Here is a 17392-nt window from a genome sequence, read left to right on the forward strand (position 1 = left end):
TATTCTCATTTATTTCAAAGTAGTACGATAATTAAGAGTAAGACTAAATGTCTATTTTATCCATGGCTTACCCTTGAGTTTGTATAGCATGGTGAGTTGGTTCAGGTATAAAACTGTATTTACTCAACTGTTACAATGAACCAGTTAATGAATTCACTGCCAAACATAAAAATATGTTTTTCCTTATTATTCATGAATACATGTGTTATGACTAGAAAGATCTCTGTCATCCATGATTATAATAAGTAGGATAGGCTACTGAAGTAGGCTGAATAATAAAGCACAATACAGAAAAACTACAGTAAGCTAACAATTTTAAATTTACATTCTTATACTAATCTGGCGTTGTGCCAAAATGTCCTACCCTGTTCACATGTCTTAAATAATCAAGTAAAGTCAGCAACATGAAACTCAGAATTATTGCAACAGAACTTTTACTGATGATATAAAACGAGGGTTGCATACTGTTCATACACCGTGCGTGATTTTCGTAGTCAACAAACACCATGCAGGAAAGCTACCACATAAAAACACAACTTGCTTAATAGTTACATCACAGAATAGTACTTTGAAGCAGTGAGAGAGTCAAATAAGACTAAATAAAAACGAAAATCTCGAGTTCTTACTGCTTTCAAAGACAAAAATCGCCATCAGCATGGTGCCTATATGCACTGATTGTTGGCGGGACTTGATGGGAAGGTAAGAATTTCAGAACACCGGCCCACCTGAGATTACAAAGTCTGAATCCGGCCCCAGAGCCTAACTGAGATCGTCATCCCCGACTTACGTCATTTCAGTTTCATTACGTGCATTTTCTCATTAGCTTATATTTTTAGGCGCATACGTATTTGGTTGTGTGTCACCAGTAGCAAATGGTAGGCAGTGCGTAGATATGGGGCATGTCTTTTACTGGAACAACAATATAAATTGTGCATGCGGGAGCACAGACTTTATGGTAAAAGAGATATGAAGGGTGGTCTTTTAATCTGTAAAATTAGTTTTACAGTTCAGGATGCCTGAAGAAAAAAACAAACCGTCTTGGACATTACCCAGAAATCAAGTTGTTTGAAGACAAAAGAAACAATGGATATGTAGTGTCTCGGCTGTGTTAGTTTGCAAGCTCTCAAGATTGCACAAGCCAAGAAATATGAAGACCTCACAGTTTCTACAGGTTGTGTACATGTTTTCTTCATATTTTTTTATTTATGATGTCAGCAAGTTAAACTTTACCTCAGATTGAGTAGGAAAACATTTCATTTGAGAGCTAATAGCAAAATATGAAGAAGGTGTGCAAGTTTCCCTTCTTTCAGGAATACAGCATGGCTTCTGCCGACCGGTAAGAAATCCTATTCATAATTCTTTTCTTTATCCTTTAACTGCTCACCACTTGTTGTGGAGACCCGGGTGCTAAATGACGTGTAAACGACCTGATTTTTTTATTTTTACACGTTCATGTTAGCGTAATCTTTTGTACGGAAGATTACGCTAACGCGAACGTACGATTAGCCTGGGTTAGCTTTACGTTAAATATTCAAGATAAACATTCAGGGTGTTGGAACGGATTAAACATTTTTTACATTACTTTTATTGGGAAAAAACGGCTTCGGTGATCGTACAAATCGGTTTTTGTACAAAGAAATGGAACGGATTATGGTCGAGAACTGTATCTGTTTGCTTTATCGTGTGTTTTTGGAAAAAATATTTGACATGGTAGTACTCTATGGATTGTCCTTGACGTAACGAAGCCATTTTCCCTGACATTCAATGAAGTTGGAGAATGCCAGGGGACGTAATGGTGAGTTACACCGGCTTTATAGAACTCGGGTATCGTATATAATCAAAACGCTTTCTGTGTACCGTATTTCTTTGTAAATATATCATGTTTCAATGTAGGCACATGCGACCTATAGTTAGATGCGGATAATCTACGTACGCATTTTTTTTTCCTTTAAAAATGTCCTGGGTACGGCTTAAAATCAGGTGCGCTCTATGTTTCGAATTCGACGGTAGTATTCAATAAAATGATACAGATCAAATCCACTATTTATCAAATGAAGGGTTGAGCAACGGGAGGACTTCACATTGAGTCAGTGAGCCACAGGAGAAGGATTAAACAACCCCATGTGGCTGCATAGACGTGGCTTGCAGACCCCTGGGATCATCAATATGAATAACATTTCATTGAAATAACACGAAATGTTTACAAAAATTGGGTTTGATACATTTTTTACGTAATCGTCTTTTTGAAGCCACATGATTGTGTGCTTTCTCAAGCAGTTTATTTTACTTTTGACTAAAATATTTCCTGCGCATTGTTTATCTGTCTAGCAAACAAATGAGGAAAACAAATTCCCAAATTTTGATCTTCTCAGAAGTTACAAGGGGAAAGATGTAACTTTTCAGTTGAGACTAAGGTTGGGAGCCACTTGGAGTTTTAGTATCGATCTGATTAAAGAAATACAGACAGTACCAATGGATACCGATCAAATACCAATATTTCTGCTTGGAAATGTTGTGATGGTTTAACAATTGACGCTTCCCTTTAGTTAGTTTATAATTAGGATAAACGAAAAACAGAGATTTTAGGCACAATCTATTTCATTTTTAGTAAATAACTACAATGCAAACAATAACAGTATAAAAAATAAATATGAATATTTCTATGACAACTATTTTCAAACAAAAGTCAAGACAGACAAACCAAAAAGAGCAGCAATGAAAAAAAAACACTGCTTTAAAAAATATAATTAAGTCAAATAAAATCAGTAACACAGTATTTTTAAAATAGTCAGTAATGCAAATAAGGTGTCAATTGTCTCTCACTGGCTATGTTGCCACAGTGACAAAATATTTAAATTGTTTTTATCGACATTTTCATCAATCCAACTACCTCTAGTTGAGTCTATAACAAATTGATGAAGTGTAATAGTTCATGTGGATTAGTCAAGTCAAGTCAAGCCATATTTATTTGTATAGTTCTTAATCACAAAGAGTCTCAAAGGGCTGCACAGATCAAAGACTATTGCAAACTACTGACTAAAACCTACATGAGGGCAAATAATAGACAGATATTGTCAACATAAAATATAGGTTATTAGCGTAAGTGTAAGTAGTTCTAAAGAAGTCACTCAAGGCTGGAAAACAAAAACAAAAAATCCTGCCCTATGAATGCGATCTTTCTACATTTCAAATGCACAAGTGTTATTGGACTGCCTCCAAATTCCGACTTTTCCCCCCAGTGATTGTATTCAATAATAAACAATGTGGCCCTTCAGGGTAGAAATTTGGAAAACATTGGAATTTGGATCCAACAATTATAAAGGATGAATGTGGACGTTGTATGGAAATTAGTGCCACTAATGAACATGAGCGAGGACCCTTCTGGCCTTCACTGACCTTAATTTCACTCTTTACGCAAGCGATTGCAGATGTTGTCTTTTAAAGAATGACATCACGTGAGTAAAGTTCACCTCCACCAGATGAGATTATCTGCTGTCTTGGTCACGGCCAGGCTTCCACGTTTCTATTTTCGAATCACGGATGACTTATTTAAACCGTTCCAGCCTTGTGACGTTAACGGTCCCGACTAGCCGACCTCTGTTCATTTGCACACTCGAGTCTTTCGCACGTTCCAATGTGCCGTGTGTTCGCGTGCCTGTCCTAATCTTGACAGCTATAGGCACAACCCAAGAGGGTGCCTGACGGCACAATCCGGGAGAATCTAACAGCTTTGTTTTGCCATTCGCAGTTTGTATGGCTAGAAAATGTGCCTCTCACACAGTGAATGACGCGTTACAGTCGAGAATTGGAGGAAGAGCAGCGTCTTACGCACCATTGAGTCAGCAGAGTTTTATACGTGTTTATGTAAACACAAACAAAAGAGTGAATATGGTTGTGGCACCGTTGCTGTGGTGACGACAGCATACGTTAGCACTTCCTACAGACTTGTCTTTATCAGGGGTTGCCAAACTAAAACTTGAGGGTTGTATCAGGCCCACCACCGGATTTGATACAGCCGGTAAGACATGGCTTAGAAGCATAAGAAAAAGATGAGCCGCTTCTAATTAATCAATGACCTGCAGTTTTAAGTATGTCCCTTGGATGTCGCCAAAGCCCCGCGCCACTCGAAAGCCACCCTCTGTAGCTGTATATGCTGACCACCATTTATCAACCAGAGAACAATTGAGGAAACGCACGTCCCGATGTTATTTTATTTGAGGCAAAACGATTGTACTCACCTGGATTTCTTAGCCTGTGCGTGTATCTTTGTGTACCTTCATAAAAACTACCATATAAGTTTCATTGCGCTCATTGCTAACATTTAAAGAACTGGCTACACTTTACTGTGTAAGCTTTTTATAAAAAAACTGTTTTATTTATCCAGATATCAAATTTCATCCAATTAAACCACCATCCATCGCATCCACTACACAGCATTATCTCCAGACAGAAGAGCAGTTTCAGCGACAGACTGCTGTCACTGTCTTGTACTACGGACAGACTGAAGAGATCTTTTCTTCCTCATGCCATGAGGCTCTTTAACTCCACCCGGCAGAGTAAAGGCCCACATTAAACCACACCACCTACATTGGATATTACCGAATCTTACTGCAATATGTATTCTGTGTAGCACTATTTAGTTACTTTATATAACACGCTACAGTGGGCATTTGCACGTCACACTGGGTATTTGTATATTGTATTCTTTTGGCTTTATTATTGTACTGTTCTCAGCTCAGGGATGCTGCTGGAAATGTGAATTTCCCTTCAGAGATGAATAAAGTATCTATCTATCTATCTATCTATCTATCTATCTATCTATCTATCTATCTATCTATCTATCTATCTATCTATCTATCTATCTATCTATCTATCTATCTATCTATCTATCTAAACAATTTTTATTGAGTTTTAGAGTCCAAATAATGAAATTTAGTGATTGAAACTAATTAAAGTTATTATTTATTTTTTGAGTGTTTCAAAACCAATTGTTTGTGTTGTTTACTTGGTAAATAAACTTGTTTACATACAAGATCTTTGTTTTTATTCTACATAGTCTGTTTTGCTGCACATAAACAAGTGCTCTTGCTTGTAACGTTTATTTTTGTTTGAGGGCAATTTTCAAGCATTACCGAGGGGAGAAAGTGGTCAGAGGTAAGGTCAGACCTATCGACCCAGGCCCACAGGTATTGAAGCTCAACCAAGCACAAGTCTGACCAATTAACTTCATTTGAAAGACCGAGCCTGAAGAAAATCCGAAATTTCACATTTCATTTGTGAAGACTCGGGGGGAGGAGAAGGGATTTATGATAACAAATTAAAGCATGTCCTTTGTAATTCATTTTAAATCTAACAAGACCATATAAACATTCACATCTTTTATGTTTCCGTGTCTGCAGAGGTAACATTACCCGACAATTTTCCATCATCGACGGATTTTTTTAAAGGTTAAAAGAAAATTTTAAGGTCGTCTTTCATTTTGACAGGTTGAAAATTGGGCCATTAACCACAGCAGCAGTATGTCCTTAAGAATCTAGGCAGAGACACAACAAAGAACAACGAGGATTTTCCTTTAATTTAGTATCCACACATTGTTTTAGTGTATATTTTCATAAACATATACCTCTTAAAAAGTCAGAAGAGAGAAACCCGTCCTTTACATAATGATTGACATTTGAGGCCCAACCTGGGCCGAAATTCAGGTCAGGTCAGGCTCTGACTCGAGCTTGGGCTAAAGAATTTACTTTTGCAGGTGGCTGAGGTTGACAAGTATGAAATAAACATTTGTACATCTTAGTCATTCATGGTTGACAGGTAGGGTTTTATACTGTATCGCAAACGTGTTTGTATTCACCCGTGCTTGCAACAACAATTTGATAATTGTAGACCCCTTTGCTTGTTTCTAAACAAGTGTGACGTAGTCTAGCTCCACATTGTACTAGCCACTTTGTGGAGCTTTTGTTTATGACTCTTTCGCCTCGTATACAACACCGGTACTAATCAGGAAACTAAATACCTTTTTATGACAGCAAGTTAAATGAACAAAAAAGATGGCTCCAGATAACCAGTTCATATAAACAAATATACATTGGAACAATGTTATTATTGTTATTGTTATTATTAAAGATCTACCAGCTAGCAGTAGTAGCAAACACAGACATGGCTATTGATGTCCTTGGTCAAGTCAGTTATTTAAATGGCCTGCAGCCAAATGGTTCTACGGTGCTTTTGTAAAAGCCTGTTTCCCCTGGGAATTGCAAAAAGAATTGTGTTCCTTAAAATTGCATGTTGTGCACTCGTACACACAACAGTTAGGTATGTTGATTTTGCGACAATAAAAACGCAATACTCATACTCCTACTCCCGCTGTTTTGGGTCAACAAATTGTACGTATCCTGTGCTGATCCGGTGATGATGTAGGCTGGAAAGGGATTTAATAATCGTGATAACAAAAGATTTTGACATCTGTCAATTGTTGTTAAGGACGACATGAATCCGTCCTCGCTACCATTCAAACAGACGATGGCTCTGGACTTGGTCCAAGCCTCGCACTGGCCAGCGTCTGTTGCTTCAGCGTTAATTCCCGTGCCTCGTATTTAGCACGCAAAGCACAAGCAATGTAATCAACACTCACCCAGTGAGAGCTCAGGAAGAATAAAAAAAGGCCAGTGGAGCAAAGCCGTCGGCTTAAATCAGTTAATTTGGGAGAAGACAGAAACTACAAGAAGAAAAGTCTAAATAATTATAGAGGAGTGTGGGAGAGTGTAGGAGGTGATGCTAAAAGAGGGAAAGCAGCATGCTTTCTATATCACATCTATATGAAATCTAGCATTTCAACTCAAGAGGATGGACAATTGTTACATCCGCTTTTATCCAAACCACCTGATTTTTAGACACATTTCCCTTACTTTTTTTCCAGATTTGTTTACAGCTACTTTACAGGTTTCTTAAAACAAGGACCAACAGGCTCAGAGTTTTTACCCAAAAACTGTTTTATATACTGGACTGTCTCAGAAAATTAGAATATTGTGATAAAGTTCTTCATTTTCTGTAATGCAATTAAAAAAACAAAAATGTCATACATTCTGGATTCATTACACATCAACTGAACTATTTCAAGCCTTTTATTATTTGAATAGTGCTGATTTTGGCTTACAGCTGAAAAAAACTCAAAAATCCTATCTTAAAATATTAGAATACTTCCTCAGACCAAGTAAAAAAATAATTTTATAACAGCAAAACTAAATCAAACATTTGAAAATGTCCATTGATGCACTCAGTACTTGGTTGGGAATCCTTTTGCACGGATTACTGAATCAATCCGGCGTGGCATGGAGGCAATCAGCCTGTGGCATTGCTGAGGTGTTATTGATGCCCAGGATGCTTCGATAGCGGGCTTCAGCTCATTTGCATTTGCAGGTCTGGTGTCTTTCATCTTCTTCTTAACTATACCCCACAAATTCTCGATGGGGTTCAGGTCAGGGGAATTAGCAGGCCAATCAAGGACAGTGATGCCATGGTCAGTGCACCAGTTACTGGTGGTTTTGGCACTGTGGGCAGGTGCCGGATCATGCTGGAAAATGAAATCCTCATCTCCATAGAGCTTTTCAGCAGATGGAAGCATGTAGTGCTCTAAAATCTCTTGGTACACAGTTGCATTTACTCTGGACTTGATGAAACACAGTGGACCAACACCAGCAGCTGACATGGCTCCCCAAACCATTGCTGACTGTGGGAACTTCACACTGGATTTCAAGCAACTTGGATTTTGCTCTTCTCCAGCCTTTCTCCAGACTATCGCGCCTTGACTTCCAAATGAAATGCAAAACTTGCTTTCGTCTGAAAAGAGGACTTTGGACCACTCTGCAACTGTCCAGTGCTTCTTCTCCATAGCCCAAGTCAGACGCTTCTTCCGTTGTCTTGAGTTCAGAAGTGGCTTGACCATGGGAATACGGCTATTGTAGCCCATTTCCCGGACACGTCTGTGAACTGTGGCTTTTGATACCTGGACTCCAGCTTCAGCCCACTGTCTTTGAAGCTCCCTCAAATTCTGGAAGCGGCTCTTCTTCACAATTTTGTTAAGGCTGCGGTCATCTCTCTTGGTTGTGCAGCGTTTCCGGCTACATTTTTCCCTTCCAACAGACTTTTTGTGGATATGCTTTGAAACTGCACTCTGTGAACAGCCTGCTCTTTGAGAAATTTCTTTTTGTGTCTTACCCTCCTGATGGAGGGTATCAATGATGGTCCTCTGGACAGCAGTCAGATCAGCAGTGATTTAGTTTACTGAACCAAGCTGAGTGTTTTTAAGGCTCAGGAAACCCTTGCAAGGTGTTTCGAGTTAATTAGATGATTCAGGTGATTAGTTGAATAGCCTACTTGTAAGAACTTTATCACAATATTCAAATTTTCTGAGACAGTCCAGTATATATATATATATATATATATATATATATATATATATATATATATATATATACAGTATATATATATATATACAGTATATATATATATATATATACAGTATATATACAGTATATATATATATATATATATATATATATATATATATATATATATATATATATATATACAGTATATATATATATATATACAGTATATATACAGTATATATATATATATATATATATATATATATATATATATATATATATATATATATATATATATATATATATATATATATATATATATATATATATATATATATATATATATATAAGATTGGCTGGCAACCAGTTCAGGGTGTCCCCTGCCCACTGCCCGATGATTGCTGGGATGGGCTCCATTACCCCCGCGACCCTACTGAGGATAAGCGGTAAGGCTAATGAGATGAGATGAGATTATATATATATCTTGCGAATTATTTGGTAATATTTGTTGTTAATGTTAATGCACAATTTTTTCATTGCCCTATTATTAGAACTTAGGCCAGACTCTAAGCACTACATTGTAAATACTTTTAGCCACTCATTTTGCCCGTGTCTAATCTCGTTGCATACAATGTTTCACCACTTTGATAATAATGACAATAAAGAATATTGTATTGTATTGTATTACATTACATTCTATTCCATTACATTCTATTCATAATTGTGATCAATTGTGCTATGCTAACTACCACCGGCTGTATACAATCCAGCTGTGTTTCCCAACATTATTTATTTTTGAAGTTGAACAATTTCATCAAGCAAAATAAATTCTCAAATACATTTCTTACTATATGAACAAAAATAGTAATCTGCTTCCACCTAATGATGTGAATGATACAGTTACTCAGCAGATCAATGGAACAAAGCATAAGTACTGAACAATAGCAAGGAAAATTTGAAATTGGGCAATTTCCTGTGGCACATTAGACAAAGTCCCACAGCATACAAGTTGAAAAACACCGCCTTACTGTGAATCTTGCCGTAACAAGGCAGTCTGCAAATTAATTAAGACAAAAACAAAATGACTGACCTGTTTCCAGTTGTCAAAAATGACAATTTTGCTGTCCTCGTCGTCAACTGTGACCGTAGACTCGTAGCCCTCACCTGCGGGCACGCATTTGAACAAGCATTGAGTGCCTGATGCACAAACTAAGATGCAGCAAAAAAAAGAGCAGTATAAACGTATCTGAACTTCAACTGTCAAGTGTCTCATCTGCTGTCAGAAAGGATATTTTTCAAGGTGGATTAACATTTCGGAAAATGGCGATCGAATTTTTTTATGTAATGTCAATCTCGGTTTTGAAGTCGTGGTTTTAAATTTGTTGGTAGGGAGAAGGGGTAGGGATGGTGTGTGTGTAAGTGTATGATATTGGGACAACAAAGTAAAAAAACAGCTTCAACATTGGTTCGCAATGTTTTAGGATTGATCAGTCATTGCACAAATATAATTATGTTCTCCCAAAAAACCTGGAGGAGTTATGCACACGTTTAAGTACTGTTTGCATTTCCAATCTTATCTGCGTATTTTGACGAATATAAGGCGCACTTTCAGATTTCTGACCAATTTAAGGTTTTTAGGTGCGCCTAAAATCCGGATATTAGGTAAATGATAATCTGCCAATAATATCCTAAATTGACACACTGGTTGCTACAAGATGCTAACTAGCTCAGTCCTTCTTTGTCATTTTGGACACTGCAAGCATCAGGTCACGTATGGTAAATGTCACATTTTTTCCTCACAAATCTTGCTAATTTCACTCATTATTGACGTACCATTTTGGAAGGGGTCCATCGGTTTTATGGCTAGATCCAAGCGTTATACGGAATAAGACCAAGTATTCCAATAAGGCAGGGGTCAGCAACAAGCGGCTCTGGAGCCACAAGCGGCCCTTTCCGCTCCCTAGTGGATTCCTGGTGCTTTTTAAAAAATGTTTGATTGAGGAAAATACGGTTTCCGTAGGAGGGCTTAACACGACACAAACATTCTACATATTCTCCAATGAATATAGATCCATACAGTATGTTTTGCTTTCTTTATAAGACTTATATCCATCTATCCATTTTGGCTGATATCCAAGGTCGAGTAGCGTGGGCAACATCCTCAGCAGGGAAGCCTAGACCTCCCTATCCCTAGCCACTTTGTCTAACTCATCTCACAAAGCGTTCACAGGCCAGTCTAGAGACTTAGTCTCTCCAGCATGTCTTGGGTCATCCCCAGGGCCTCCTGCCAGTGAGACATCCCCGAAACACCTCTCAAGGGAGTCGTCTGGTAGGCATCCTTATTTGATACCCGAGCCACCTCAGCAGGCTCCTCGCAGGAGCAACGGCTCCACACTGAGTCCACCCCGGGTGAGATTCTCACCCTATCTCTTAGGAAGACCCAAGTCGCTCTGTGGAGGAAACAAATTTGTTCTTTCGGTCATAACTCACATTTCGTAACCATAGGTGAGGGTAGGAACGAAAAACGCCTGGTAGATCCAGAGCTTTGCCTTTCAGTTCACAACAACAGTCCGCACAATTACAGTCGATGCACCAATCCTCCATCAAATTCTCTTTTTCATGCCAACCCTGCTCATGAACAAGACCCTGAGTTACTTAAATTTCTCCACTTAGGGCGGGATTTAATCCCCGACCCGGAAAGGGCCTGCCCCCCTTCTCCAGCGGACTTGAAGGTGCTGATCTTTATCCCACCTTTTTCACGCTCGGCTGTGAATCGCTCCAGTGAGAGCTGAAGATTAAGGCTTGAGGAAGCAAACAACACCCCATCATCTGCAAGAAGCAGTGGTGCAAGACTGAAGCCCCCAAAACAGACACCTTCCACGTTGTGGCTGCACCCAAACATTTTATCAACCCATGCAATAAGCATTTGCAGAAGTAAAGCCACATCAATAAGCAGTATGAGAACATTTGTCCCACCATCACGCTTAGATAACCCAAGCGGTGCACGTCGACAAATTTTCCAAGTTTGGTCGATGCCCCTTGGTGGCAGGGATGGACGAATTGATTGAAAGGTGCTTTAGGAAGGTTGTAAACTACATTTTTTTAGGCAGGTCTACTGACTTACTAAGGTATTGTGACAAGAAATGAGAGGGGGAGGGTGCTTCAGCTTGTGCACCAGAAGGAAATTGAACATTAATATTTCACGTAGTGATGCTGCGCTATGCTGTATTGAATAAATGACAACATGGTTCACATCTAAAGTCAAATCATATCAGTTTGTAATCCAGGCAGGGCCAAGGAGATTTACCGCATGCTTGGGTCTCTGAGTCCACAGAGAGGGATCTGTCGGACTGGCCGGCCAGCGACAAGGCCAGCGAAGACTTGCCCACGCCGTTCTGTCCCAGGAGCACAATCCTCAGCGCCCCTCCGCGACTGTGGCATGCCAACTGGGCTGCCGACGTCAGACCCGACGATTCCTCGTAAGGCGACGTGGTGTTGCTGGCGGGCGACGTGGCGGGTTCCTCCAATCCCGGGATCCAATCGCAGTCGTCTGATACAGCCTCTTCTCTCCGGAGTTGGTGCTTGACGGGAAGAGGGGTGCTTCCTCTTCGGAGGGGGGGCGCCGTTGTGAGAAACATACTGTACTAGACAACAGTAGAAAAAATTTCATTCTCAAATTGGATATTGTGTTTTTTTTGAGTTATGTCCACAAAGTATGTCAACTCATTGACGGCACAGCAGTGATGTGCAATAAGGTGTGCGTCTGGTGAGACACTGTCCGATTTACAAATAAATAAACCAACATCTTGTTCAACATTTGATTGGCTTTTGTCTATGCCTGTGACCATTTTTTTGTTATTCTAGCATGAAAGTGGTGAAAGTAAGAAAATGCCTTTTTCAAGTATAATCCAAACGCCAACAGCGACAAAAAAAGAAGTTTATTTGAGCGCGGTGAGTAATGCATGAACTTGCACACCCAACATAAGTTAGTTTGACAAAGGCTTCAATAATGATAAAAGCCAGATGATTGGATCAGCGAGTAGAAAGTTAACTTAAAGATAAAGTCTTCCAACTGCTCTTTTTGACTAAAAGCAACAGTAAATAGGTAATCCTCCTTTAGGTAAAAAAACAAAACAAATAAAAACTCGTTATCTTGCCAATACTATCACTAATTCTATTGTTTGGGGCTCAGAAGTTTCCCAAATCATAATCCTTAGTTTCACTCTTGCTCTCTTCTGTGAGACAAAGGAATTGCTTGCTTCACTTACTATCTTCCGACGCTCAGCACAGTAATATGTTACATGCTGCTTTGAATAAAAACATCAATAAATTTTTCATTATTGAAAAAATCAGTAGCAAACGGTTTGGCTTGCTGTTATCTTGCTAATACTACAATTGATTATATTCTAGACTAGACCAGTACTGAAGGGTAAACATGTAATACTTTAAAGAAAAATAAATGTCAGAATAAAAAGAGGGAAAAAATGGAACCAGCTCACTGGCAACTGTGCTCCCAAATTTCCTGACAGCACAATTTAAAGGAGAAGCGCATTCAAATTAACACAATAAATCAATATTTGTCTTTCAGGGGCTCACACCTGCAGTGTTGCACGTGTCTGTGTGCGAGTGTGTAACTTCATTTACCTATGGGGCAATGTTAAGTGCTGTGGTGACACTTAATTAGAGGGAATGGAACATAATGCCTTTCCTTTCACTTTCACTGATGAAAACGGATTTAACATATGTCGAACGAAGTGTGAATTAACCTTGCAGAGCTGAGTGTAAAGTGTTATTGGTGTAAATTAACTTATTTTTAGTATGCTACCACATTTAAGAAATGAGAACTTCATGTTTTGTACCTGTTTTTTGTGTGTGTCAGACAAAACATTTGATAGCTTTGCAGGTGCAACCTAAAATCAGAAAAATTGTCTTTGTGACGGTGTTGCTAGTAGGGTTTGGAACTACGGGTGGGACAAAAAAATAGATTCATGTATATAGTGTGATTTCATTTCGGTGATTTTTAAAATCGACGTTTCTCCCCAGAATCGATTTTTGTGACGTCATGTATAAAAATGCTGGAAAGCAAACGGGAATGGAAAACGGAGGAAGAAACGAGCAACAAGAACTAAGGCTGGTGCCCATTAATTTTCAATCAAAAATATGGACACATTTTGGATTTTACACAGGTTTTGGGAAGACGGATCTAGAAATGACCAAAACTGTCTGCATACTTTGTCGCAGGCCTGCTGGGCTGCATGTGGCCCCCGGGCCGTAGTGAAACGATTATTGAGAAAAATGTTTTCAATATTTTTCTCCCTCAATAAGATTTAAAGACTTTTTTGTTTTTAATCTATTTGCATTTGTAAAGAAGCAAAACCATAATTGAATTAATTCTAACCGCTCAGTTAAATTACCAGTGTTAGGTTAACATTTTATAGATAAGGAGCATATTTTCACTGAGCTAGTGTTAAAAGTTTACTCTTTAAATTTGGGTGTCCGCATCCTGAAATTTTTGTAATCTCTGCCGCCATCTTCTGGCCTAAAGTCATGATGGCAGTCTTTGTCAGCACATTCCTCAAGTGCTAATTAACTCTCCTTTTCATCTTATCGGGGATTTGGGTTTGCATTTGAATTGTATTCGAAACAGGCCCTTTCTTACTTTTACCATTTTCAGTCTATGTTAACAAAAAAACAAAAAAACCCAAACAAGTATGAAATCACTCTTCACCTGCTTCCTAATGTGTTGTGAGTTCTAGGACAGAAGTGCTAGAAGTAAGATGAGAGCTGGAATTTTTTTTCTTTTTTAGAAATGCTCTTTAAACTCAGCTGGGCATTATCAAAACATCTTTAATAGAGAAAAAATCCTACTTTCAACTTTTTAAAGACACTTTAAATTATGCGCCCCATCTTAAAATGTTCATTTAACACTGCGGTGGTTTTAATGGTTGACTGAGGCCATTTAAACCTTACTTCTCATGACTATTTACTGATATTAACATTATATTATTAACATGATAAATCGTTACCTTAACCCGAAGAGTAACCAATTATATGCATTTACTTAATCAGAAACAAAAAAGGAGCTCTCAGTTTAAAAAGGTTAATGACCCCTGGTGTAAAACACACCTAATCCCATATTCTAGCATTGGGTGGGACAGTTCTTATGTATCATGCATTCACTCACAGTAGTATGTTTTTCACATACAATGGCTTACTCAGCTATCTCAATTAAGTTAATTGAAGGGGCTAATCAATTAAGCATGACCTCCTTTATTGTCAGGCTCAGGGGAGCGGAACGTGCAGGCTGAGGTAACCCTGACCGCAAGCTGAGCTACTTGTCAGGGGTTAATCTGCTTCTCTCTGCGGGCTGGAGCGAAACTAGGGCAAACAACAGTGCGCGATGCAAATTTAATCCTCCACTCTATGTTTTTGTGCTTCAGCCATCCCGGCTGCATCTTTGTAAAAGGCAGCGGTGCTGTTTCTTAAATACAGATTCCAAAAGCTTTTATTAAGGGTGGGCCATACTGGGAATTTTAGTATCCATCCGATCCAAGTAAATGCAGGGAAGAATTGATCGATACTGATCCAATACTGTTACCTTTTGCTTGTAAATGTCATTACTGTATGATTGAATAATTGTACCCTTCGCTCTATGAGATTGTTTACAATTACGAATAACCAAGCTCAGAGGTCTTGGGCATTAGAAATGTTATATTTTTCCATTACATAACAAACTTTAACAACAAAAATATTTAGTTTACAACTTTTTCAAAGAATACAAATACCTTCCATTGCACATTATTTTGAAAATTAGGTCAAAGTGCAAATGGTGTATACAATACAATGTAAAAAACATATGAAAACTGTAGAGTAAGTAAATAATAAGTCAACATTTTTACTTCATCAACTGTTTCAGAACAAAAATGAAGAGAGTCAACCCAAAAAAAGCATTAATTTGACAAAAATATGAATACTAGATAACAATGTAAACAAGACAACTAAAATACCTTCCATTGCTCACTATTTTGAATATGAAAGCCCCATTGAGTAAAATGTAACCCCTAGCTGGGACTGTGTTGTCTGGTACAAACAGGGGCCGGTGATACAAGGCAGAGAGCATGGCGGCATGATGCTGGAAGAACATGGCGCCGCTCTAAGAAGTGATTCCACGGTGAAAAGCAAATACAAATTTATCGACCTATGATTTTTTTTTTAATAAATATTAACATTGATATGGTAGTTAATGTATTTTTTGCCCGGTATTAAAATCAATGTTGTTGTTTTTACTAGATGAAAGGTATTTGTACCACTAGGAGGCACTAAAAACTACACACTGTCCCTTTAAGTAAGTAATGCAAAAACATGTAAACATAATTGGATCAAATTTGAAAGTTATTATGTTTTATATGATGACTCACTAACAACATCATTATAGTGATAATTCTGATTGGAAGACAAGTATTGATCCGAAAAAAATAGTATCGATCCGATCCAAGTACTTGCTCGAATACGATAATATCCATATTTTGATCGATCCACCCACCCATAGCTTTTATTATTCTAATCTGAGGCGCAGGTAGTGGTTTACTTTGATATACAGTACTGCAAACTCCAATTAAAACAATTATTTTATTATATATTTTTCTTAAGAAACACACAGGTTACTCCAGTTCCAATAACCACTTAACACAGACAAATGAAGGAGCATGGAATTTAAAAAATATTGAAATGTAAAGGTGCTTACTAACATGATTGTGGGTGTGTTGGTCGTGTTAAGAAGAAAAGGTGTCGCCTTACCTGGTCAGCCATGGCTCGCAAGAAGGAGCTTTTGTAGGGAACAAGTGCTGTAGTTGCAAGCTGGCGTGTTCAAGTCATCGGTGCGTTATTGCAGTCCCGGTATCAGTAGCAGCTCAGTAATAAAAACACGCGCCTCGTTTCGTTAAGCATCATGTGTCTACTACTACGGCGCGTAAAATCCGAAAGGAGACGTATACTTCGGGGGTGGTCCGAGCAGACAGGAAGATGGATGAGGACGAAAGAACGCCATCAGCAGTCCATCACGTCATCTAGTTGACCTTTCATTTTTAAGGTGTCTTGGTCGTGCGTCTCCACCCACCTCGAATAATACGGTACCTGTCTCCCGTTACTCCTCTCTCTCTGCCTTTCTCTATCCCCGCCATCTCCCTGTCCTCTCTCTCTCTCTTTCTGTCTCTCTTTATCTCTCTTTCTCTCACGCTCAACCAGCAGAGAGAGCCAAAGAGAGGCAAACCCTGCTGTTGAAAAGGAACGAGGTCGAAGGTAGTGTATAGACCAGGGTTGACCAATGTCCTGCCCGCGCGCAGTGTTACTAACGCGTTACATAAAAGCAGATTCTGAATTATTATCATGAAGCAACAAAAAACTATCATTCCGCCAGCAACACAACCTTGGAAGGTGGGCATGCTTTTATATCTTTACCTGCAAAATACAACTGAATTTAGCTACGGTGGCACCATCTCAAGCATTGAGTATGGTGAAGCATATTTTTTCCCTGCTGATATTCTGATATTCTCCCTATCATATATACCCACATCCAAGCCTCATTTACAACAATAAAATCAGCGACTGAAATGAAGGGGGGTTGTTATATATATGCATATTAGATTGTGTGCCGTGCGTCTGCAGCACAGGTCTGAAGCCATGGGTTCAAATCCAGCTACTAGCATCCCATTGTTGAATTTGCATCTTCTCCCTGTGCTTGCCTGGCACTCCGATGTCCTCACACATACCCCCAAAAATCCCATTGCATTTCTGGTAAATTGGCTGGTCCAAATTGTCTCTAAGTGTGAATGAGCGAGTGATTTGTATGTCTCTGTGTGCCCTGCGACTAGCTGGCAACCAGTTCAGGGTGTCCCCTGCCCACTGACGAGGATAACTGGGATGGGCTCCAGCACCTCCGCGACCCTACTGAGGATATGTGGCAGTGAAGATAATGGATGGATGGATGGTTGTGTCACCAGTAG

The 17392-nt window shown here is 38.9% G+C and overlaps 1 protein-coding gene across 2 annotated transcripts in view; it reads right to left on the reverse strand.

The window, feature by feature from the left end:
• Positions 1-16655, reverse strand: part of rem2 (RAS (RAD and GEM)-like GTP binding 2) — a 50541-nt gene extending 33886 nt beyond the window's left edge. Inside the window, exons 1-3 of one of the 2 annotated variants that reach the window (XM_088349132.1) lie at positions 16188-16655; positions 11698-12029; positions 9481-9554 (exon numbers count right to left, since the gene is read on the reverse strand). In XM_088349132.1, the coding sequence (XP_088205258.1) occupies positions 9481-9554; positions 11698-12028 (405 nt within the window). In that variant the 5' untranslated portion in view covers position 12029; positions 16188-16655. Of the gene's footprint in view, positions 1-9480; positions 9555-11697; positions 12035-16187 lie in introns of both variants that reach the window. The other variant, XM_088349045.1, reaches the window with a different exon arrangement.
• Between the last annotated feature and the right edge of the window lie 737 nt (positions 16656-17392).

The sequence above is a fragment of the Urocampus carinirostris genome, chromosome 1, assembly GCF_059441175.1.
Source record: "Urocampus carinirostris isolate Australia breed hairy pipefish chromosome 1, RoL_Ucar_1.0, whole genome shotgun sequence".
NCBI classification, from domain to species: Eukaryota; Metazoa; Chordata; class Actinopteri; order Syngnathiformes; family Syngnathidae; genus Urocampus; species Urocampus carinirostris.